Below are 18,435 nucleotides of genomic sequence, written 5' to 3' on the forward strand. Positions count from 1 at the left end.
CTAAAGGGGTCTGAAGCCCCATAGGAGGAACATCACTATGAACTAACCAGTACATCCAGAGCTTATTGGAACTAAACCACCAACAAAAGAATACATATGGTGGGACTCGTGGCTCTAGCTGTATATGTAGCAGAGGATGGCCTAGTCGGTCATCAATGGGAGGAGATGCCTGAGAAGGTTCTATGCCCCAGTATATGGGGATGCCAGGACTGGGGATGGGAGTGGGTGAGTTGGGGAGCAGGGAGAAGGGGGAGGAAATAGAGGATTTTTGGAGGAGAAACTAGGAAAGGGAATAATATTTGAAATGTAAAGAAAGGAAATATCTAATAAAAAATAGGTAATGTCTTTGAGAGCTCTTGATATTTAATATTATACAGACATCACTGTGATGGTTTGTATATGTTTGGCCTAAGGAGTGGCACTATTTGGAGGTGTGGACTTGTTCAGGTAGGTATGTCACTGTGGGTGTGGTCTTACTAGTCCTAACTGCCTGGAAGTCAGTCTTCCACTAGCCGCCTTCAGATGAAGATGTAGAACTCTCAGCTCTGCCTGCACCATTCCTACCTAGATGCTGCCATGCTCCCACAATGATACTGGACTGAACCTCTGAACTTGTAAGCCAGCCTCAATTAAATGTTGTCCTTTAAAAGACTTGGCTTGGTCATGTTATCTGTTTACAGTTGTAAAACCCTAACCAAGACAGTCACATACTTAGAAAAACATATCAGAACATGGGGAAGTCTCATAAAGATTCACATCTAGATGAAGATCTGTAGGTAATTAACACTCATTCACACACACACAGACAGTTTTCTCCAGGGATGAGTTCCCTGATAGGTTGTCCAATCACAAATGGTCAGCATTAAATGTGTGTGTATATATATACACATATATATGGTAAACTAAATGGACTCAACAGGTCATAGTCACATATCCATGTCTGTATAAAAGTAATAAACAAGTAAGTGGCAATAATTTAGAATGATTTGCAAAGACATGAGAGGAGTAGAAAAGAGAAGGGAGAGGAAATGATGAAGATCCAGGAATCATATGAAATTCTCAATAAAAAATAAAATCATAAAATATTTGAATTGATGAGAATAACAAAACATAAGTGCATGGTTCATACTCTATTCATTCTGAAGAGCTTCTATGTTCAGAGAAAGGAAGCAGGAGAAAAGAAGTATGTAATAGCTTAACAATAACAGGAATCTGTTAGTGATCTTTTATTGTAAGGAATCAGATTACAGTATGTACTATTTGCTTGTACTTATCAGTGTAACTGCCAAGTTGCTACCTACTAAGTCAAAGAAAAAGTTAACATGTCTTTCCCAGGGTACAAGACTAGGATTTCACCTGGGCATATAAAAGCATTGCCTAGTGTGGAGATGCTGAAGGGTCTACTGGTTTTCTGTGAAGTTGTATATTAGACACATATGCATCCCTCCTGAGAGGTATAGAAGTGGTGCTAGAAAAAGAGCTACAAACTTCATGCATTATTAAATTCATAAACAGAAGACAGGTCTGTCATTTTATAATTCTGTAAGTCTTCAGTTCCAAGTAGGTCACACGGAAAATTCACAGGTGTTAGTAGAACTCCATTTATCAGTGGTAGCACATAGCAGAAGCTTTTGTTCTCATCTACTGGACCTGTTTTTTCCACAGCCAATCTCATGTCCTCCAACTTAGCAATTTGTAGCCAGTCCTTCCTATAATGCCAAATCTTCACATCAAGGCTTGGATCGCCTAGTGACCATGTTTTAATCCCTTCGATAATCTATGTTAATCTCCATATATTAACATATCTCAACTACATGACAATGATAATCAAAACTATAAACTTCATCTCATTTTTCACAGAAAGGAATATAGGATTTGGAGGAAATCTCTTGCTTCCGGGTGCTAGGATTAATGACACATGGTACCACATATGGCCCAACTTTCTCCCCTGGCCAGTCTTGAACTTGACGCTCTTTCTGCCTCTCCTCTTCAGCATATTCTACTGGTGCATGCCACCATTCTCAGCTTCTTTGTTTTCTTGACAATAACCATTCTGCCTGGAGTAAGTAGGAACCTCAGAATAGTTTAAATTGTAACCACCTAAGTATGTGAAAAACTTTAAAAAGTATTTATAGGCCATTTTCATTACTTCCTGTTAAAACTTTATATTCAGTGTTTTTGTCCACTTATTGATTGTACAACTCATGGTCTTGGTGGTGGTGGTGGTGGTAGTGGTATGTGTGTTTGTGTGTTTGTGTGTGTGTTTGTGTGTGTGTGTGTGTGTGTGGTGTTTTTTTATACATTTTAATATTAGTCCCTTGACATACAGGTTTGGTTTGTCTACTGCTCATCCTGCAGGCTATTCATCCATGTCTTTATTTGCTTGATTCACATGATTCCATTTATTGGTTCTTAGGATTATTTCTTATGTTATTGGAGTGCATTTTAGAAAGTCCTTCTTTATCATTAAATATTTAAGATTTTCCCCTTGTGTTTTCCTCCAATGTGAAAAAGTTTCAAGTCTTATTTTGTAGGTTTTGGTTTACATTGAATTCATTTTTGTGTAAAATAAGAGGTCAAGGATTAATTTCATATTTCTGCATGTGGATCTCCAGTTTTTGACAATATCTGTTAAAGACTTCCTCTCTTTCCTATTGTGCATTTTGGCACCATTGTCAGCTTTTAGCTAATCATATCTGTTCACATTTATCTCTGGGTTCTTTATGTAGTCACATAGGTCTTTCTGTCTGTTTGCTTGAGCATCTTGCTGGTTTTGTTATTATTTATTGAATTTAGTATAAGTTGAGTTCAGGTATAACTGCTTTTTTTTTTTAAACCTAAATTGTGTTGACAGTTGAGGGCACGTTATGCTTCCATATATAAATTGAAAAACATGCAAATTTCTAGTTCTGTAATGAATGCTATGGATTCATGGGGACTGTATTCATTCTATTTTTTTATTCTCACCAATATTTTCATAACATTAATTTTATAATCCATAATTATTGGGGTTAATTTTATATCCTATTGAGATCATCAGTGTTTTTATGGAGCTTGAGAGATGGTACTATAGAGCTCTTTCTTCTCCTCAGTTATCCCTCAGTATAGTTTCTGTCTTTGAAACTATTGTTAAGGAGACTCTATTTTTGCTTTTTCATTTTTTTTAATGGTAAACCAATTACTGGTATAAAGAAAATTCTGAGATTTGTGTATTGATGTTGTCTCCTACTACTTTTTATGATATCTAGATATTTTATAGTAGGGTTTTTAACTGCAGGATCAACATGTGAATGAATTTGATTTCATTCTTCCTGGTATGTATTGTTTTTCTTTCTCTTATTTTATTTTCTGTGTATAACTCTAACTCTAAGCACTGTGCTGAGTAAGAGTACAGTGATACCCTTCTCTCATCCCTGGTATTAGAGGTTATGCTATGACTCTATAATTACTTATATTTCACATATAGGTTGTTGTATACAGGATTTTTACTGTTGAGGTATATAATTCCTATTTCTAGTATCTTTAGGATTTAATCCTGAAGGTGTGTTAAATTCTTGTAAAGAAATTTCCACATTTATTGAGATAGCATGTGATATTTCTTCTTTTATATATACTTTTTATTTTTAAATTTAAATGCAATTATATAATATTCTCCCTTCTCCCTCCATCCCCAAGGCTTTTTGCATATGCCCTTGCTCTTTCTAAAATGCATGGCTAATTGTAGTTTTTTATCTTCTATATCATATTAATTGATCTATACATGCTAAAATGTGTTTGTACTCCTGGAATGAACTGTCTTGATCTTAATTTGCTAAATTGATTATAAGTATTTCATTGAGGTTTTTAGCTCCTATGTTCAGAAGGGCATCACACTAGAATATTCATTTTGGTTTCTTTTTCCTTTTTTCTTTATCTGAACATAATAATTGTAATAATAGGTTCGTGAAATGAATTTGACCATATTCCTTTTTGTTCTTTTCAATTATATGGAATAATTTGAGAGTTGTAATTCATCAGTGAATCTATCTTGTCATGAGCTATCTCTGAAATTCTTTGTTGCTGGCTATGCATCTGTGTAAGTTGTTTGTAATGATATGTAGTAATATTTCTCTATCAATTTCCTGTATTTCTTCATATTCTAGTTTTTAAAAACATGTTTTCAAAATATGTCCTCACAAGTCTCTGGATTGTGTTAGAGTCTGTTGTAATATTTGTTTTGTTTGTCTCATCTAAAATTTTTAATATGTATCTTTTCTTTCTTTTCATTACTTTGGTATATAAGTCTTGATTATGTCACAATGAATCAGTTCTTCATTTCATCAATTCTTATAATTCTTTTCATCTCATTCATTAATTTCTCCCATGATATTTTTGTCTGTTTCTTGCCATCTATTATTTTAAGTTTTATTTCTTCGTATTCCTTAAGACACATTAATTTTTACCTGAAACCTATCAATTTTTATCTGAAACACACACATATAAATGCTGTGTATAAAACAGCTTTAAAGATCCCGAATGTTCTAAAAAGATAGGTTATTTTCATTTAATTTACTTATTAATTCAGTTTTATATCCTGATAACTGCCCCCCTTTCTGGTTCCCTCTCTCACATAATTGTCCCCCTTCCCTTCTCCTCTGAAAGGGTGGGGGTCATCTGGGTATCCCTCCACCCTGGCACATCAAGTCTCTGAAGGGCTAGCCACATCTTCTCCCACTGAGCTCAGACAAAGCAGTCCAGTTAGGGGAGCAGATTCCACAGATAAGCACCAGCTCTAGGCATAGGCCCTGCTCCAGTTGCTGGGGGCCTATATAAAACCTGAGGTGTACATCTACTACATATGGTATGGGAACCTCAGTCCTGCCTATGTATGCTCTTTGGTTGGTGGCTCAGTCTCTGAGAGCCTCCATGGGTCCATATTAGTTGACTCTTTTGGTCTTCTTGTGGAGTTCCTATCCCCTTCAGTGTCCCAAATCCTATTTAATTTTTAATTGTTGCATTTTAAAAACTTTTAATTGCTCTTTTCTTCACTAGACTTCTGGTCACTCAAGAGTGCATTTTCAAATTCTAAGAAGTTCCACAAACTTTGTGACTTCTTTTTCATTGATTTCTAGCGTATTACACTAAGACATAAGATATAAGAAACTACCTCATGGTTCTGAAATTATGAAGGCTTGCTTTGTGGCATCAAATCTAATCTGTTTTATGGAAAGTTCCATGTGCTTTTGAAGTAATGTACATTCCAAGAATATTTAATTGTATCCTGCAAATTTGTGTTAGTTGAATTTGATGCATGGCATAATTCAACTCTGAAGTTTTTCTTTGGAAGTTTAGCTTGGATGACCTATCTAAAGATGGCAGTGGTACACCGAGGTCCTCCGCTATGGGTTTTACTAGAGCCATCTGTAAATTAATGTACAGTAATCTTTTGTCTTTTGAAATATTGATGCCACAATACCAAAGCTTACAGATACAAAATCACTATATCTTCTTGGTAAAGTATATCCAGTATTAACAGGATATACTTCTTGTTTTCTGACTAACGTTGATCTAATGTGTACCTTTTCAGATGTAATCATTATATGCACATAAGCACAAATGACTTATATAATTTCAAGTGTGATAGGTACAAGTTACAATTTCCCATGTACATTAATATTTTTCAAATTTGTTATATGTTTAACAATAACTTGTGTGAATTTTTTACATATTAATTTCCACATTTGATATATTTTAGAGACATGCAATTATTTTTATCCATTATTAGCAGCCACACCACCTCAGTATTCTGAAAAAGATTAGTTAAATAATAGGAAAAATGATCAGTTCTAAAAATTTATACAAGATTTTGTTTCTAGAATTTTCTTAGAATAAGAAAAATTAAGAAAACTTGAAGTAACATCTAACTGTCATGGCTTGGTTTCTGTGGGGAAAATGTGAATTTCTCCTTTTGTGCTTTTATAATTCAAAACTGATGTACTGCTATATACATGTCAACATATATTATAATCATAAATATTTGTTAATGAGAACTGACTAGAAGAACAAAATGACATGATAATACAGAGCAATTAAATAATGGACAGATAAGTTATGTTACAGTACTTGCAGAGCAAGCATGGGAGTCACCTAGAAGATGAAATAAGATGTTCAAGTTACTTTGACACAGCTGAGTCACCCAAGAAGAAAGTTGCAACTGAGATGTTTCCTAGATCAGACTGGCCTGTTGGTGTGTCTGTTGGGGACTTAATTGAATATAAGTTGATGTAGGATGGCCTAGCCCACTATGAGAGGTAGAATTCCTTGAAAGGTGACCATAGACTTTATGAGAAGGTAACTAAACAAGAACCTGAGTGACTTAAGAGTCAGTAGGTTTTCTCTATGGTTTCTGAGTCAAGATCCTCTTCGACTTCCTGCCCTGACTTCAATCATGATAGACTATGGAGTATACATCCAATAAATTTTGAAGTGTCTTGTAGTCAGAGAGCTTTACCACAGCTGCAGAAAGGAAGGTAACACCAAGAGTTCAGAGATGGTTTCTCCTTTCTACATTACATGGTGAACACTTTTCTAGGTGGAAATTGTGCCATGAAGCTGGTATGTGTTTTCTACAAGAGTTTCTACACCTTCACTTTCTCTATTACAGTACTCTGAAGTGCTCTCAGTTGGCTCCCTTTCCCTTAACTAAACGTTTCTTGTAAGGAGCAGATTTTCTAAGAGTATCTTTAGGACAATTTGATTCTGGCTATGAAGAAAGAAATTATTTCAAGATTAGCGTCCTACTCTTTTTAAAAAAAAAGTTTCTCACGTACACAAAAACAGGGTTCATGAGTAAGGTATCCTTCTGATTGCTGCCAAGAAACATAAAGTCACATTCTCATAAGGTATTGGCACGGAAACACAGGAGAGATAGAATTACAGTCTTCAATTCTCAGCTTTAGTAGGACACCACAAATTAACAAAGTTTGGCAAGAAAACAGAACATCGCTTTGACTCAAACCATGTGGCTTGGTCAGGGTTATGGATACTCAGCCTATTTGTGTTTTTACAGGCACATCTTAATTTTCCTCTGTATGCATTAGCACAACAGTTTAAATCAGCTTCATCAATAGCCTCACCCCCAGAATATTTAAAAAGCAACACAAATATAAGGCAATTGGCTATAACATCTTGGCCTGTCTTAGTTTGAAGAAAGATACAATATATTTACTAAGATATTTCTGGGGCCAAAAGCAAAATCTGCAGTTACTCTGGCTGAAAGGGACATTAGCTTTAAGAAAGAGTTGTGATTTCATAAGTTCATAAGATTTGCACATTTTGCCTAATTCCTGAATTCAAACTTCTTATTTTCCTCAATGATTTCACAAATATTATGAAATAACTGAGGGCATGAGAAGGAACAGAGGCAAAGGAATGGCTGACCACAAGGTTTTTGTTTTCAAAAATGGAATGATTTATATTATACTATCAACATTAAACAATGTGACGTGTGTGTGTGTGTGTGTGTGTGTAAATATGTGTGGGTTCATGTGCAAGTGTAGATTCATGTGTATAAATGCAAAAATGGAATGATCTATTATAATACCACAAACATCAAACAATATGACACTAGTAGGGTTATGTGTCTGTGTAAATGTACATGCGTTTGACACTAGTAGGGTTATGTGTCTGTGTAAATGTACATGCGTTCATGTGCAGATGTATACATATGTATAGATGAAACATGGAATAATCTATTATAATACTGCCAACATTAAACAATGTGACACTAGTAGGTTTGTGTCTCTATGCAAACGCTTGTATATTCACGTACAATTGTAGATTCATGTGTATAGATGTAAAAATGGAACCATCTATTATAATACTATCAACATTAAACAACATGACACTAGTAGGTGGGTATAACTGTGTATGTGTACTTCTATTCATGTGTAGGTGTAGATGCATGTGTACAGATGCTCTAGAGCAACTTCAGCTGTAACTCATCAGTTCTTTGCAGAGCATCCACTTGTCTGATGCTTGCCAAATGCTCTATACATCCTGGCCAGTAAGTGTCAGTGATTTGATTGTTTCTGTCCCCCTGTGCTGATTAAAAATATAGGGTACTATGCTTTTTCTCACATGTTCTGGGTATAAATCCAGGTCCTTGCTTTTGCACAAAAAGAATTTTGTAGTCTAAGCTTTGCACTTCTTCTTGGTTTTTTTATTTTCAAACTTTATTAGAATATTTTTCTAGATTATCAAGAAAGGATAAACTATTTCAATGTATGCTACATCTACTCCTGTGCAGTCTGCTTGGTAGGCCTAAAAGCCTGGAAGCAGTCACGAGGCAAAGAATTTCATGGAAACAGCCTCCTGGAACCTTGGCATTCCAATAGCCTGTATACCCAAACTCTGTCCCCGTGTTAGTCTGGTGTATGGATCCATATGCTCTCTTTCAGTATTGTTTTATTATAAACGCTTTAAAGGATTGATTTTGACATATATCTAAGCCTTCACCACTGTTCCAATGTCCTAGGCAGTCCTTGAAGCCGCCCCTGAGCTTGGCATTCAGTAAGAATGTTACCTATTCAGTAACATTCAAATTCACTCTTAGTAGAGACAGTGAAACTAATTAGGCATTACAAAGAACAGAGCTTGAAAAGCCCAGGGCTATTCTGCGTAGTAATTACTTAGGACAATAGCCGAGTCACACCCAAACACAGAAATACACAATGGCCTAGGAAATAGGTGGGTTGTAGCATGGTTAGTAAAAGGGATTCCCCTGGTCCACAGTTTTTTCACTAGGCCCAGAGGAATAGCATAATCAGGTATTTACTAAAGGACCCCTGGTTGTAGGTTTAACAATAGACTAGCATTGCATCAGAACATTCACCTGGCTCCTGTGTTTAGCTGATCTTTTTAATTAAGGGTTGTTCTTATTCTCAGTAGTAAACTCGGCCTGGCTCCTGCTATCTTTTTATGTATGCATTCTTTTTGTTCTGTGTCAATGTAACTTGGCAGATGTGTTCGCCTGGATTTCTTGTTTTTCTTCTGTATTAAAAGTCTGGTGTTCGTTTGGACAAAATACATTCAGATTCAGCATTCTCTTGTGCCTGCGTCTGCCTGTCAATTCTTGCCTACCCTTGTTCACCTGCAACCAGAAACCCATTCTCCACAGGTAGAAGACCCAATAGAAGTTAGTCTGTGGCAAATGTAATGGTAGCAAAGACATGATGACCAGAAAACCACATGGGAAATGAAGGAGAATAAAGAAGGGTATGAGAAACACAGGTCAAGAGAGAAGCTGTTTCTAGTGACAGAGACCTTGTCATGCTGCACAGGTTCTTGCAACCCATAAGGACAGCCACTCACTAGTCTTGTGCCTACAGAGCACTACAGGAAACTTTCAGTCTCTATGTTATCACCTTTTATTTGGATCTTTTCATTCACACATTCTCTGCCACAGTCCTAGGGTCACTGAAGACAAATCAAATTCATTTATTTGAAATTCATCAGCTTGCTTGTTGAGGGTGCTCTTAATTATGCATACTATTTTTATGCAAGATTTTGTATCATGTTTATTTAAAGCAGTTGCTTTTGGCACTGGACTGTGAGTATTTTCTTGTAGGTCACGTCTGCCTGGGCTTTCATGCTGACAAGATTTTTCTCTTGTATTTCAGAACAGCTTTACCAGGAAGCAGAAGGAAACTTGTTCTTGGAATGGCACTAAGCAGATGAAGCAAAGTTAAATGCCACTGAATAAACCTACAAATGCTGAAAGACTTGCTGGTTAGATATTTATTCCTTAAATCAGTACTTACATTGTGCTTTGTGAGGTTTGAAATGTTAGATGCTATTGCTTGGAGCCAATCCATGCAGTCTTCAGCAGAGAGGCACTGAAGAATTCCACTGCAGACTCCATCCACAGCAACAACTTGGAAAGCGTTCTGCCTAAAAGAGCATAAGAACAGAACAGATGAAACACTGTGTTAGTTAGCCATTTATAGCTTGGTCCTTAAGACAATAAAGCAAACAACTTCCAGATTCTAGTCCAATTACCTCCTTTATAAATATATCCATTTTAAAGTGAATCAACAAAAAGACTAGGATAATATCTATTTACAAATAATGAGATGACATTCTTATATTCAGCTAAATATGGACAACCTTTGAGATATAAAGCAAAGCATGTGCTATGGAACAACATCAGCTTAGGGGACATTCTTTTCTCTTTGACCAAACATTCCCAGTTTATAATTCTGTCTCAGATCTTGACATTTGTAAGTTTTTTTTTTAACAGTACAAGAATTGGAAACACAAGTGTTAAGCACTAAATGGTAAAACTCATGTTAATTTCTTGATCATTGAATATAGGATTAATGGGCAGAAAACATGAAACCACAACATGAATTGGAGTCACCAAGGCCCTGACCAGGAGAATTACTCTGTTGAGTTATTTGTGGCACTTTAGAAAATCCACAATTCATACTTAAATCCACCAATCATGGAGTGATAGACAACTTCCTTAGCTAGGCATTTGAAATGTGACAGAAACTGCATGCGTTCACATATTCTTTCCAAACACACAGCTTTCCTGGCTCTATCAGTTCTACAAGTGGGCATTTGAGGATGTTAGATATTATGCATTTCCTGAAAGAAAGGTAAACCCAGGGAGCACACATCTAGCTCAGAGTCATGTGTGGGTCTCTGTCCATTTATTTTCTCTCTAGGCTAAATCCAGTCTCTAAAGGAAATACCTGGCACCAGCTTTGGCAGCCAAAGTACTGTGCATTCAATTTGTGTAGAGAAACTAATTATCACACCTGACACTTCATGCCAGAGAAAGGAATGTACTCAAACATGTACTGCTTATTTCCTGTTAAAAAAAGTATGTTTGCTTAAAATAAAATAATTTAAAACTGTTTATGATAAAAATGTGCTTCATGAAAAATGTATATTCCTGATTCACCCACACATAGAACTTAATTTTTATAGTTTTGGTTGTGAGCTTAGCCTTTAATGGATGAACCATCCCTCTACACTAGAGCTTTCACTCCGATACTCAAGAGTGACTGTGACACTTAAAATATCCTGAAGTTGGATTCGGGGGAAGGTTCAGCAGTTAAAAGCAAAGGCTCCTCTTCTAGACAACCTAGGTTGAACACCCACAAGTAAGCTCACAACCATCTGTAAACTATAGTCCCTCTTCTGGCTTCCAAGGGAACCAAGTATCCATGTGCTACACAGACATACATGCATGGTAAACACACACACACACACACACACACACACACACACACACACACACACACACACATATATATATATATATATATATATATATATATATATATATATATATATTTTTTTTTTTTTTTTTAAAGTCCAGGCAGAAGCACAGCTATCTATGGAATAGGAGGACACATTTGATAGCAATTCACATTTTCCACTCTGTTTCTTACAGTCATTTCTTCAAAAGCTACAAAAAGAGAATGACAGCTAGATATTTTTATCTATGCATTCAATTCAATTCTTAAATCTATGTAATACCTTATATAGTCTCAGATAGAATAAACCTAGGAGACTAGTTTTATACACCCAGATCTGCATATTAATACAAAATAGTTTTTATACTCTGGGTAATGCATTAAAATAGATACATTTCTAATCATTGAAGTTAATTATTCTTAATTTTCTTCATAATTGATTCTGTGTCATAACTATGCTTACTTTTCGAGGTTTGGAATAGAAATGCGATAGTGACTTCTATGCATTAGAACCAAGAGCTTCAGAGACAAAAAAAAAAAAAAAAAAAAAAAACCAAACAAACAAAAAACCAGTTATTGTGACTTGATTAACACATATTTAAATAGGAACATGGGTATAGAGAGGCAGATAAAATTGAGGAAGGCTCCTGCACTTTACAGGCAATGAAAAGTTGGCATAGATCCATGGCAAGTGTTTGTGTGGCTATCATGTATAAATAAGCATTGTGGTTAGGCCTACTATAACATGAGGGAAATAATGTGACTTGGAGACTCTTCTTGGGTGCACACATGAATGAATGGCATTCAATAGGTTCATAATTAAGAATACTTAATTACAGACAAGAAAATTGCTCCTGAGTCCTCAACCTACACAGTAGAAAGGCTATGATGGGAAAGCCCAGGGAAACCAAAAATCTCACATAGAAATCAGAAATCCAAAAACAAACCTGAGGGGGCCTGAAAAACAAGACATATTTTGGGAAACACAGGTTTCTTGACCTGTGACAATAAGGGATCATCAATAAGAATTCATAAATCATTCTACACATGTGTAGCTCATCCCTAGGTCATGGATTATCCATGTCAACATTTTAGTATTTGACCAACACACTATCTCAGTATGTTATTTTCTTTTCTTTTTAAAAATATTTATTTATTTATTTTATCTAAGTACACTGTAGCTGTCCTCAGACACTCCAGAAGAGGGAGTCAGATCTCGTTATGGATGGTTGTGAGCCACCATGTGGTTGCTGGGATTTGAACTCCTGACCTTCGGAAGAGCAGTTGGGTGCTCTTACCCACTGAGCCATCTCACCAGCCCAGTATGTTATTTTCTATTTTCTTATCTGTTTGGTTTTTTTCCTTTATTTATTTATTTTATTAATTATTATATTTCTTTACATTTCAAATGTTCTTCTACTTTGGTCCATTACTATCTCAGTACATAAAAGTAACTAAGAAATGGAAAGGAGAAGAGAATGATGAGGGGAGAGTGAAGGTGAAGAGAAGTGACAAAGGCATAACTGCAGTACACAGTTGTAATATCAGGGCTAACATTATATTTGTTGATGACTTTAGGTTTCAAAGTTTAAGCAGAACTGTGCTTCAGAGAACTTTAAAGCAGAAATGGACTTCCAAATGTTAAGTGCTGTTAAGGTTTCATTTATGAAATTACCTGCTCTTGAAAAAGCTTAAGAAAACTATTGCTATACAAAGGAATAAGTCACAAGGTTAACTGCTGGACACCACTGTTTCTGTTTCTGTAAACAAAAGTTTGTTTTACATAAAAGGACCTTCTGCTTACAGGAGAACACAGTGTAATGATGTAACGTTGTGTTCTTTGCCTGTATTAACCTCTAACTGCTGTACCTGGTCACTACATTTAGGAATTATGAGACTCTGGAGTAACCCTGGTGAATAAAAGCTTCTCTTTTTTTGGACTTTATGCTTTGTTAGACTGGTGAATCTCTAAATGACTATAGACTTATAATATTTGGGAGCTTACCCCAGGATGTTGGTGTTCACCTAGAGTCACCTTTTCCGTCTTTTCTTCCTTTCTTCCTTTCTTTCTTTCTTCCTTTCTTCCTTTCTTTCTTTCTTCCTTCCTTCCTTCCTCCCTCCCTCCCTCCCTCCCTCCCTCCCTCTCTCTCTCTCTCTCTCTCTCTCTCTCTCTCTCTCTCTCTTTCTTTCTTTCTTTCTTTCTTTCTTTCTTTCTTTCTTTCTTTCTGCCTGTCTGTCTTTCATTCTTATTCTTTTTACTTTTGCCTCTCTTGGGACCCTAGAGGTACCCAGAGTAGTGGAAGCTGGGAAATCATTTGGAGGGAGCTAGGGTTCTTCAGTGACTATACTTTATAGAAGAGCTTTGCATCCCTCAATGTTTCTAGCATGCTGGAAGCTAGGAAATTGGATAGGCCCAGCATTTAGAAGGAGCTACTGGCACATTCTCAACACTTAGATTGTGAAATAAGAAGCATCAGAAACCTCTCAGAGGTGTAGATAAATATTCTGTATGTCTGTAGCACACATTTGGGGGGAGGATTCCCGAAAAAGATGGATAGAGCATAAATCTATGAGTTGGAAAGACCACCAGGAAGTTGCTGTCCCTTGTTGTAAAAGCTGAGATGGAAACTGGCTGTTGGGTATATGAGTAAAGGTGTTCACCAAATGCTTATTTGTCTGAATCCCACCTGACTGTGTGAATGCTCTGTCTTTTTAAGTTACTGTTTGATGAATCTGAGCTATCTCTTTGTCTATAGGTTTGTTGCAGACGCAGGACCAGGAGCCAGGTTAAAGATGAGGAGTAGGCAGAGCTGTGGTTCACACTGCCTACTTGCAATATGATGCATCTTTCAACTTCTTCCTGCAGTATCCTCTGCCGAGCCCTCTAGCCAGGGCTCAATTTTTTTCTTCTTCTTGTCTCTACCATTCTTTGATTGCAGCTTACTCTGGTCCATCCCCCTAGTCACAGATTCGGTGTTCTTTCCTTTAAAATTGTTTCCTGTGTCTTTTACATATGAATGACATTAAAATGTTGTTTTATTCTGTTCTAATTAAACAAGAAGCTGCTCTGGAGTTGGGCTATGTCTCCCCCTCCTCTAGAGGCTGTTTAAAGTTTTCCTCCAAATCTGTGCCCTATATCAGACAGGCCACCTGACTATGTGAGGGAGAAAGAGCAAAATCAAAACCAAAGCACAGACTATTCCCAATAGGAGTTATTTCCATCCATCTCACACTCTTTTTAAGTTTTACTTAACTCACTAAAATGTTCTAAAGTATTTACCTTATCTCAAGATTTGTAAGACTATTTTGTCAATTTTCTGTATCCATTTCTTCTATCATGACTTTAATTCCTGAGATTCTCTCTTCACATCTTTTATTCTGTTAAGGAGGCCTGAATCTGAGGTAAATGTTCAAGCTGCTAATTTTTCTTTTTATTATCTTTATTTACATTTCATATTCTATCCCCTTTCCTGGTTCCCCTCTGAAAGCCCCCCATTCCCTCCCACTCACCCTGATCACCAAACCAACCCCTTCTGCTTCCTGGCCCTGGCATTCCTCTACACTGGGGCATAGGGCCTTCACAGGACCAAGGGCTTCTCCTCCCATTGATGATCAATTACATCTTCCTCTGCTACAAATGCAACTGGAGCCATGAGTCCCACCATGTGTATTCTTTTGTTGGTGGTTTAGATCCAGGGAGCTCTGGGGGTACTGGTGAATTCATATTGTTGTTCCTCCTATGGGGCCACAAACCCCTCAGTGTCAGAGACCATCCCGTAAGAAAGCGAGCCCTTCACAATCTCCCTAACCTGCCAAATGGCCTTGTGCTAGGAGCTGGTTATCACCTCCTCCTCCCTATTCCCTTCCTGGCACCTGAGGCTGTAAAAGCTGAATTATAGTCCCCTCTTCCCTATCTCTTCCTGAACTCCCATGCCATCCAAGGACATGAGTTATGCCTGAGCCCAACCTGACACCCAAGGCTGTCAAGGAGGATCTATGTTCCGGAGATAAGATGCAGAGTGCCCGCTGCCTAGCACCTGACTTCAGCCCCCATGTCAGCAGATGCCCACTTCTTTGTTCTTTGTAAAATTCCCCCTCGACCCCTCCCCTATTCCCTGCTATGTATGCTTTAAAAAGAAGGCACTTCAGCATAATAAATGAGACCTTGATAGGTACCATCTTCTTGGTCTCCTGTTTCTCTTTTTCTTCCTCCCATTTTCTTCCAGGTTTGCAGTCCCCCTCGCACCCACAAATAACTGAATCCCGCAGGACAGGATACCTCAGCTCCTTGGGTAGTTTCTCTAGTTTCTTAATTGGGGACCCTGTACTCAGCCCAATAGGTGGCTCTGAGCATCCACTTCTGTATTTGTCAGGCACTGGCGGAGCCTCTCAGGAGACGGCTATATCAGGCTGCTGTTAGCAAACACTTCTTGTCATCTACAATAGTGTCTGGTTTAGTGATTGTATATGGGATGGATTCCCAGGTGGGGCAGACTCTGGATGGTCATTCCTTCAGTCTCTGCTCCTAACTTTGTCTCTGTAACTCCTTCCATGGGTATTTTGTTCCCCCTTCTAAGAAGGATCGAAATATTCACACTTTGGTCTTCCTTCTTCTTGAGTTTCATGTGGTTTGTGAATTGTATGATGGGTATCCCGAGGTTCTCGGCAAATATCCACTAATGAGTGAGTGCATATCATGTGTGTTCTTTTATGAGTGGGTTACCTCACTCAGGATGTTATACTCCAGATCCATCCATTTGCCAAATAATTTCATAAATTCATTGTTTTTTAATAGTGTATTTTCCCATTCTGTAAATGTGCAACATTTTCTGTATCCCTTACTCTATTGAGGGACATCTGGGTTCTTTCCAGCTTCTGGCTATTATAAATAAGGCTGTTATGAACATAGTGGAGCATATGTCCTTATTACATGTTGGAGCATCATCTCGGTATATGCATAGAAGTGGTATTGCTGGATCTTCAGGTTGATCTATGTCCAATTTTCTGAGGAATACCCAATATTTATTTCCAGAGTAGTTGTTCCAGGTTGCAATCCCACCAGCAATGGAGGAGTGTTCCTCTTTCTCTGCATCCTCGCCAGCATCTGCTGTCCCCTGAATTTTTTTATTTTAGCCATTCTGACTGGTGTGAGGTGGAATCTTTGGTTTGTTTTGATTTGCATTTCCCTGATGACTAAGGATGTTGAACATTTTTTAGGTGCTTCTCAGCCATTTGGTATTCCTCAGTTGAGAATTCTTTGTATAGCTTTGTACCCCATTTTTTCACACAGTTATTTGGTTCTCTAGAGTCTAACTGCTTGAGTTCTTTGTGTATATTTAGTATTAGCCCTCTATTGGCTTTAGGATTGGTAAAGATCTTTCCCCAATCTGTCTGTTGCCTTTTTGTCTTATTGACAGTGTCCTTTGCCTTACAGACGTTTAAACATAGTAAAAGCAATATACAGCAAACCAGTAGCCAGTATCAAACTAAATGGAGAGAAACCTGAAGCAATCCCACTAAAATCAGGGACTAGACAAAACTGCCCACTCTCTCCCTACCTATTCAATGTAGTATTTGAAGTCCTAGCCAGAGTAATTAGACAACAAAAGGAGATCAAATGGATACAAATTAGAATGAAAGAAGTAAAAACATCACTATTTGCAGATGATATGATAGTATACTTAAGTGATCCCAAAAATCAGGTGATTTGGGGGGTATTGGGTGGAATTTTTTTCTCTTAATTAGGAAATGACATGAAGGAATAGGATCATACCAGAAAAGTTTGGGGATGAGAGAGTTCACAGGAGGAAGGCTAGTGAAGTCTGACAAGAGAATCTTTGAAGTCGCCCTGGGATGAAAAAATGAGAGTAAAAGGAAGCCTCATCAGGTTATTTTCTAGAGGATAGGGGATAAGAGTTGAGAGGGAATGAGGAGAATGTGGATTGCTTATTTGATTCCCTGGATATGGTAGCCAACGGGTTGGCAGAGACAGCCTCTTGGTGTTGGTGGCTGAGACAGAGGGATAATATGAGGAAAGAAGGCTATAAGAGAAGAAGTACATAGTCTCCTGGGAATGGAAGCAGAGAAGAAGGAGAGGCAGCATAAGATTATCTGGAACAAAGCTATGGAACAAAGAATTAGAGTTTGAGGATCGGAAGGAGAATAAAGATCATCTACCTAGTTTTCTGGTCTGCATGGCTAGCAAGTTCAATGGAGAACATGCCTCAAGAGTTTGTGGCTGAGACAAAGGAATGAGATGGTGTGCATTTATGCATGACAATATAATTTTTGTATTTTTAAAAGTAGATATATTGATGAACTTTTTTCACTGTCCCTAGCTTTCTGATGAACTTTATTCGATACTCCTAGCTTTGAGAGTTTAAATAAAGTTGAGTAAATGGTGTTCCTGCCAAATAATAAAGTAATTGATGGATTTCTGCTTCGTTAAATCTCATTGAAATATGTTAAATCTGGGGAGAAATATCACTTGTTTGTTAGGTGTGAAGCTCTGGGCATGATTCTACCAATGCCCCTCCAAAGAAATAAATGCTACATTTCAAAATTCACATGGTTATTTACATGCATATTTTCATATAATGACAATAAGTATTAAACAGAGGGGAAAAAAACATATAATGTTTCAATAATCTCCGCTTCCCTTTGGAACACCCCTGTCACTGCTATGTGATATTCTGACATGCTTCAGAATGTAAGGATTCTGAATCAGGATGCTCAGCACATAGTAAATAAGTGTTGTCTATCTCTGATAAGAGAAGCATATCATGGCAGTAAATGGCATGGAAATAACATGATTTGCTATTAAATTTTAGAAGTATTACATCATTGAAATACATATATTTGTGTGTATGTATATGTGTATACATGTTCATGAGTATGTGTATTTGTCCTTGTATGTTTATGATGTATATGTACATGAATATGTATATCCACAAATGGATATCTTAAGTTTATAAACACCACAGCAAATATTTTTGTGTCATTGTACACAGTTACTTGTTTTCATCCTCAAAGAGGAAATAGCCATAATTTCTGCAGCATAGTCTGTGAGCTCCATGGAAGAAGGCTTTTAATTATTCTTTACTGAGACAATAAATGAATGATAAGTTAGTTCTTGGAACTGAATTGATTCAAAAATCTATCATGAATAATGTTTTCTTTGTTACTCTTG

The 18,435-nt window shown here is 37.1% G+C and overlaps 1 protein-coding gene across 12 annotated transcripts in view; it reads right to left on the bottom strand.

The window, feature by feature from the left end:
• Positions 1–18,435, bottom strand: part of Sntg1 (syntrophin, gamma 1) — a 941,919-nt gene that overhangs the window by 213,666 nt on the left and 709,818 nt on the right. For all 12 annotated transcript variants that reach the window (XR_001778003.2, XM_006495573.4, XM_017312321.2 and 9 more), the window contains one exon: positions 9,801–9,930. Coding sequence is in view for 11 of the 12 variants with exons in the window: in XM_006495573.4 (XP_006495636.1) it covers positions 9,801–9,930 (130 nt within the window). In the remaining variant the exon portion in view is untranslated. The remainder of the gene's footprint in view (positions 1–9,800; positions 9,931–18,435) is intronic.

This window comes from Mus musculus, chromosome 1, assembly GCF_000001635.26.
Source record: "Mus musculus strain C57BL/6J chromosome 1, GRCm38.p6 C57BL/6J".
NCBI lineage: Eukaryota > Metazoa > Chordata > Mammalia > Rodentia > Muridae > Mus > Mus musculus.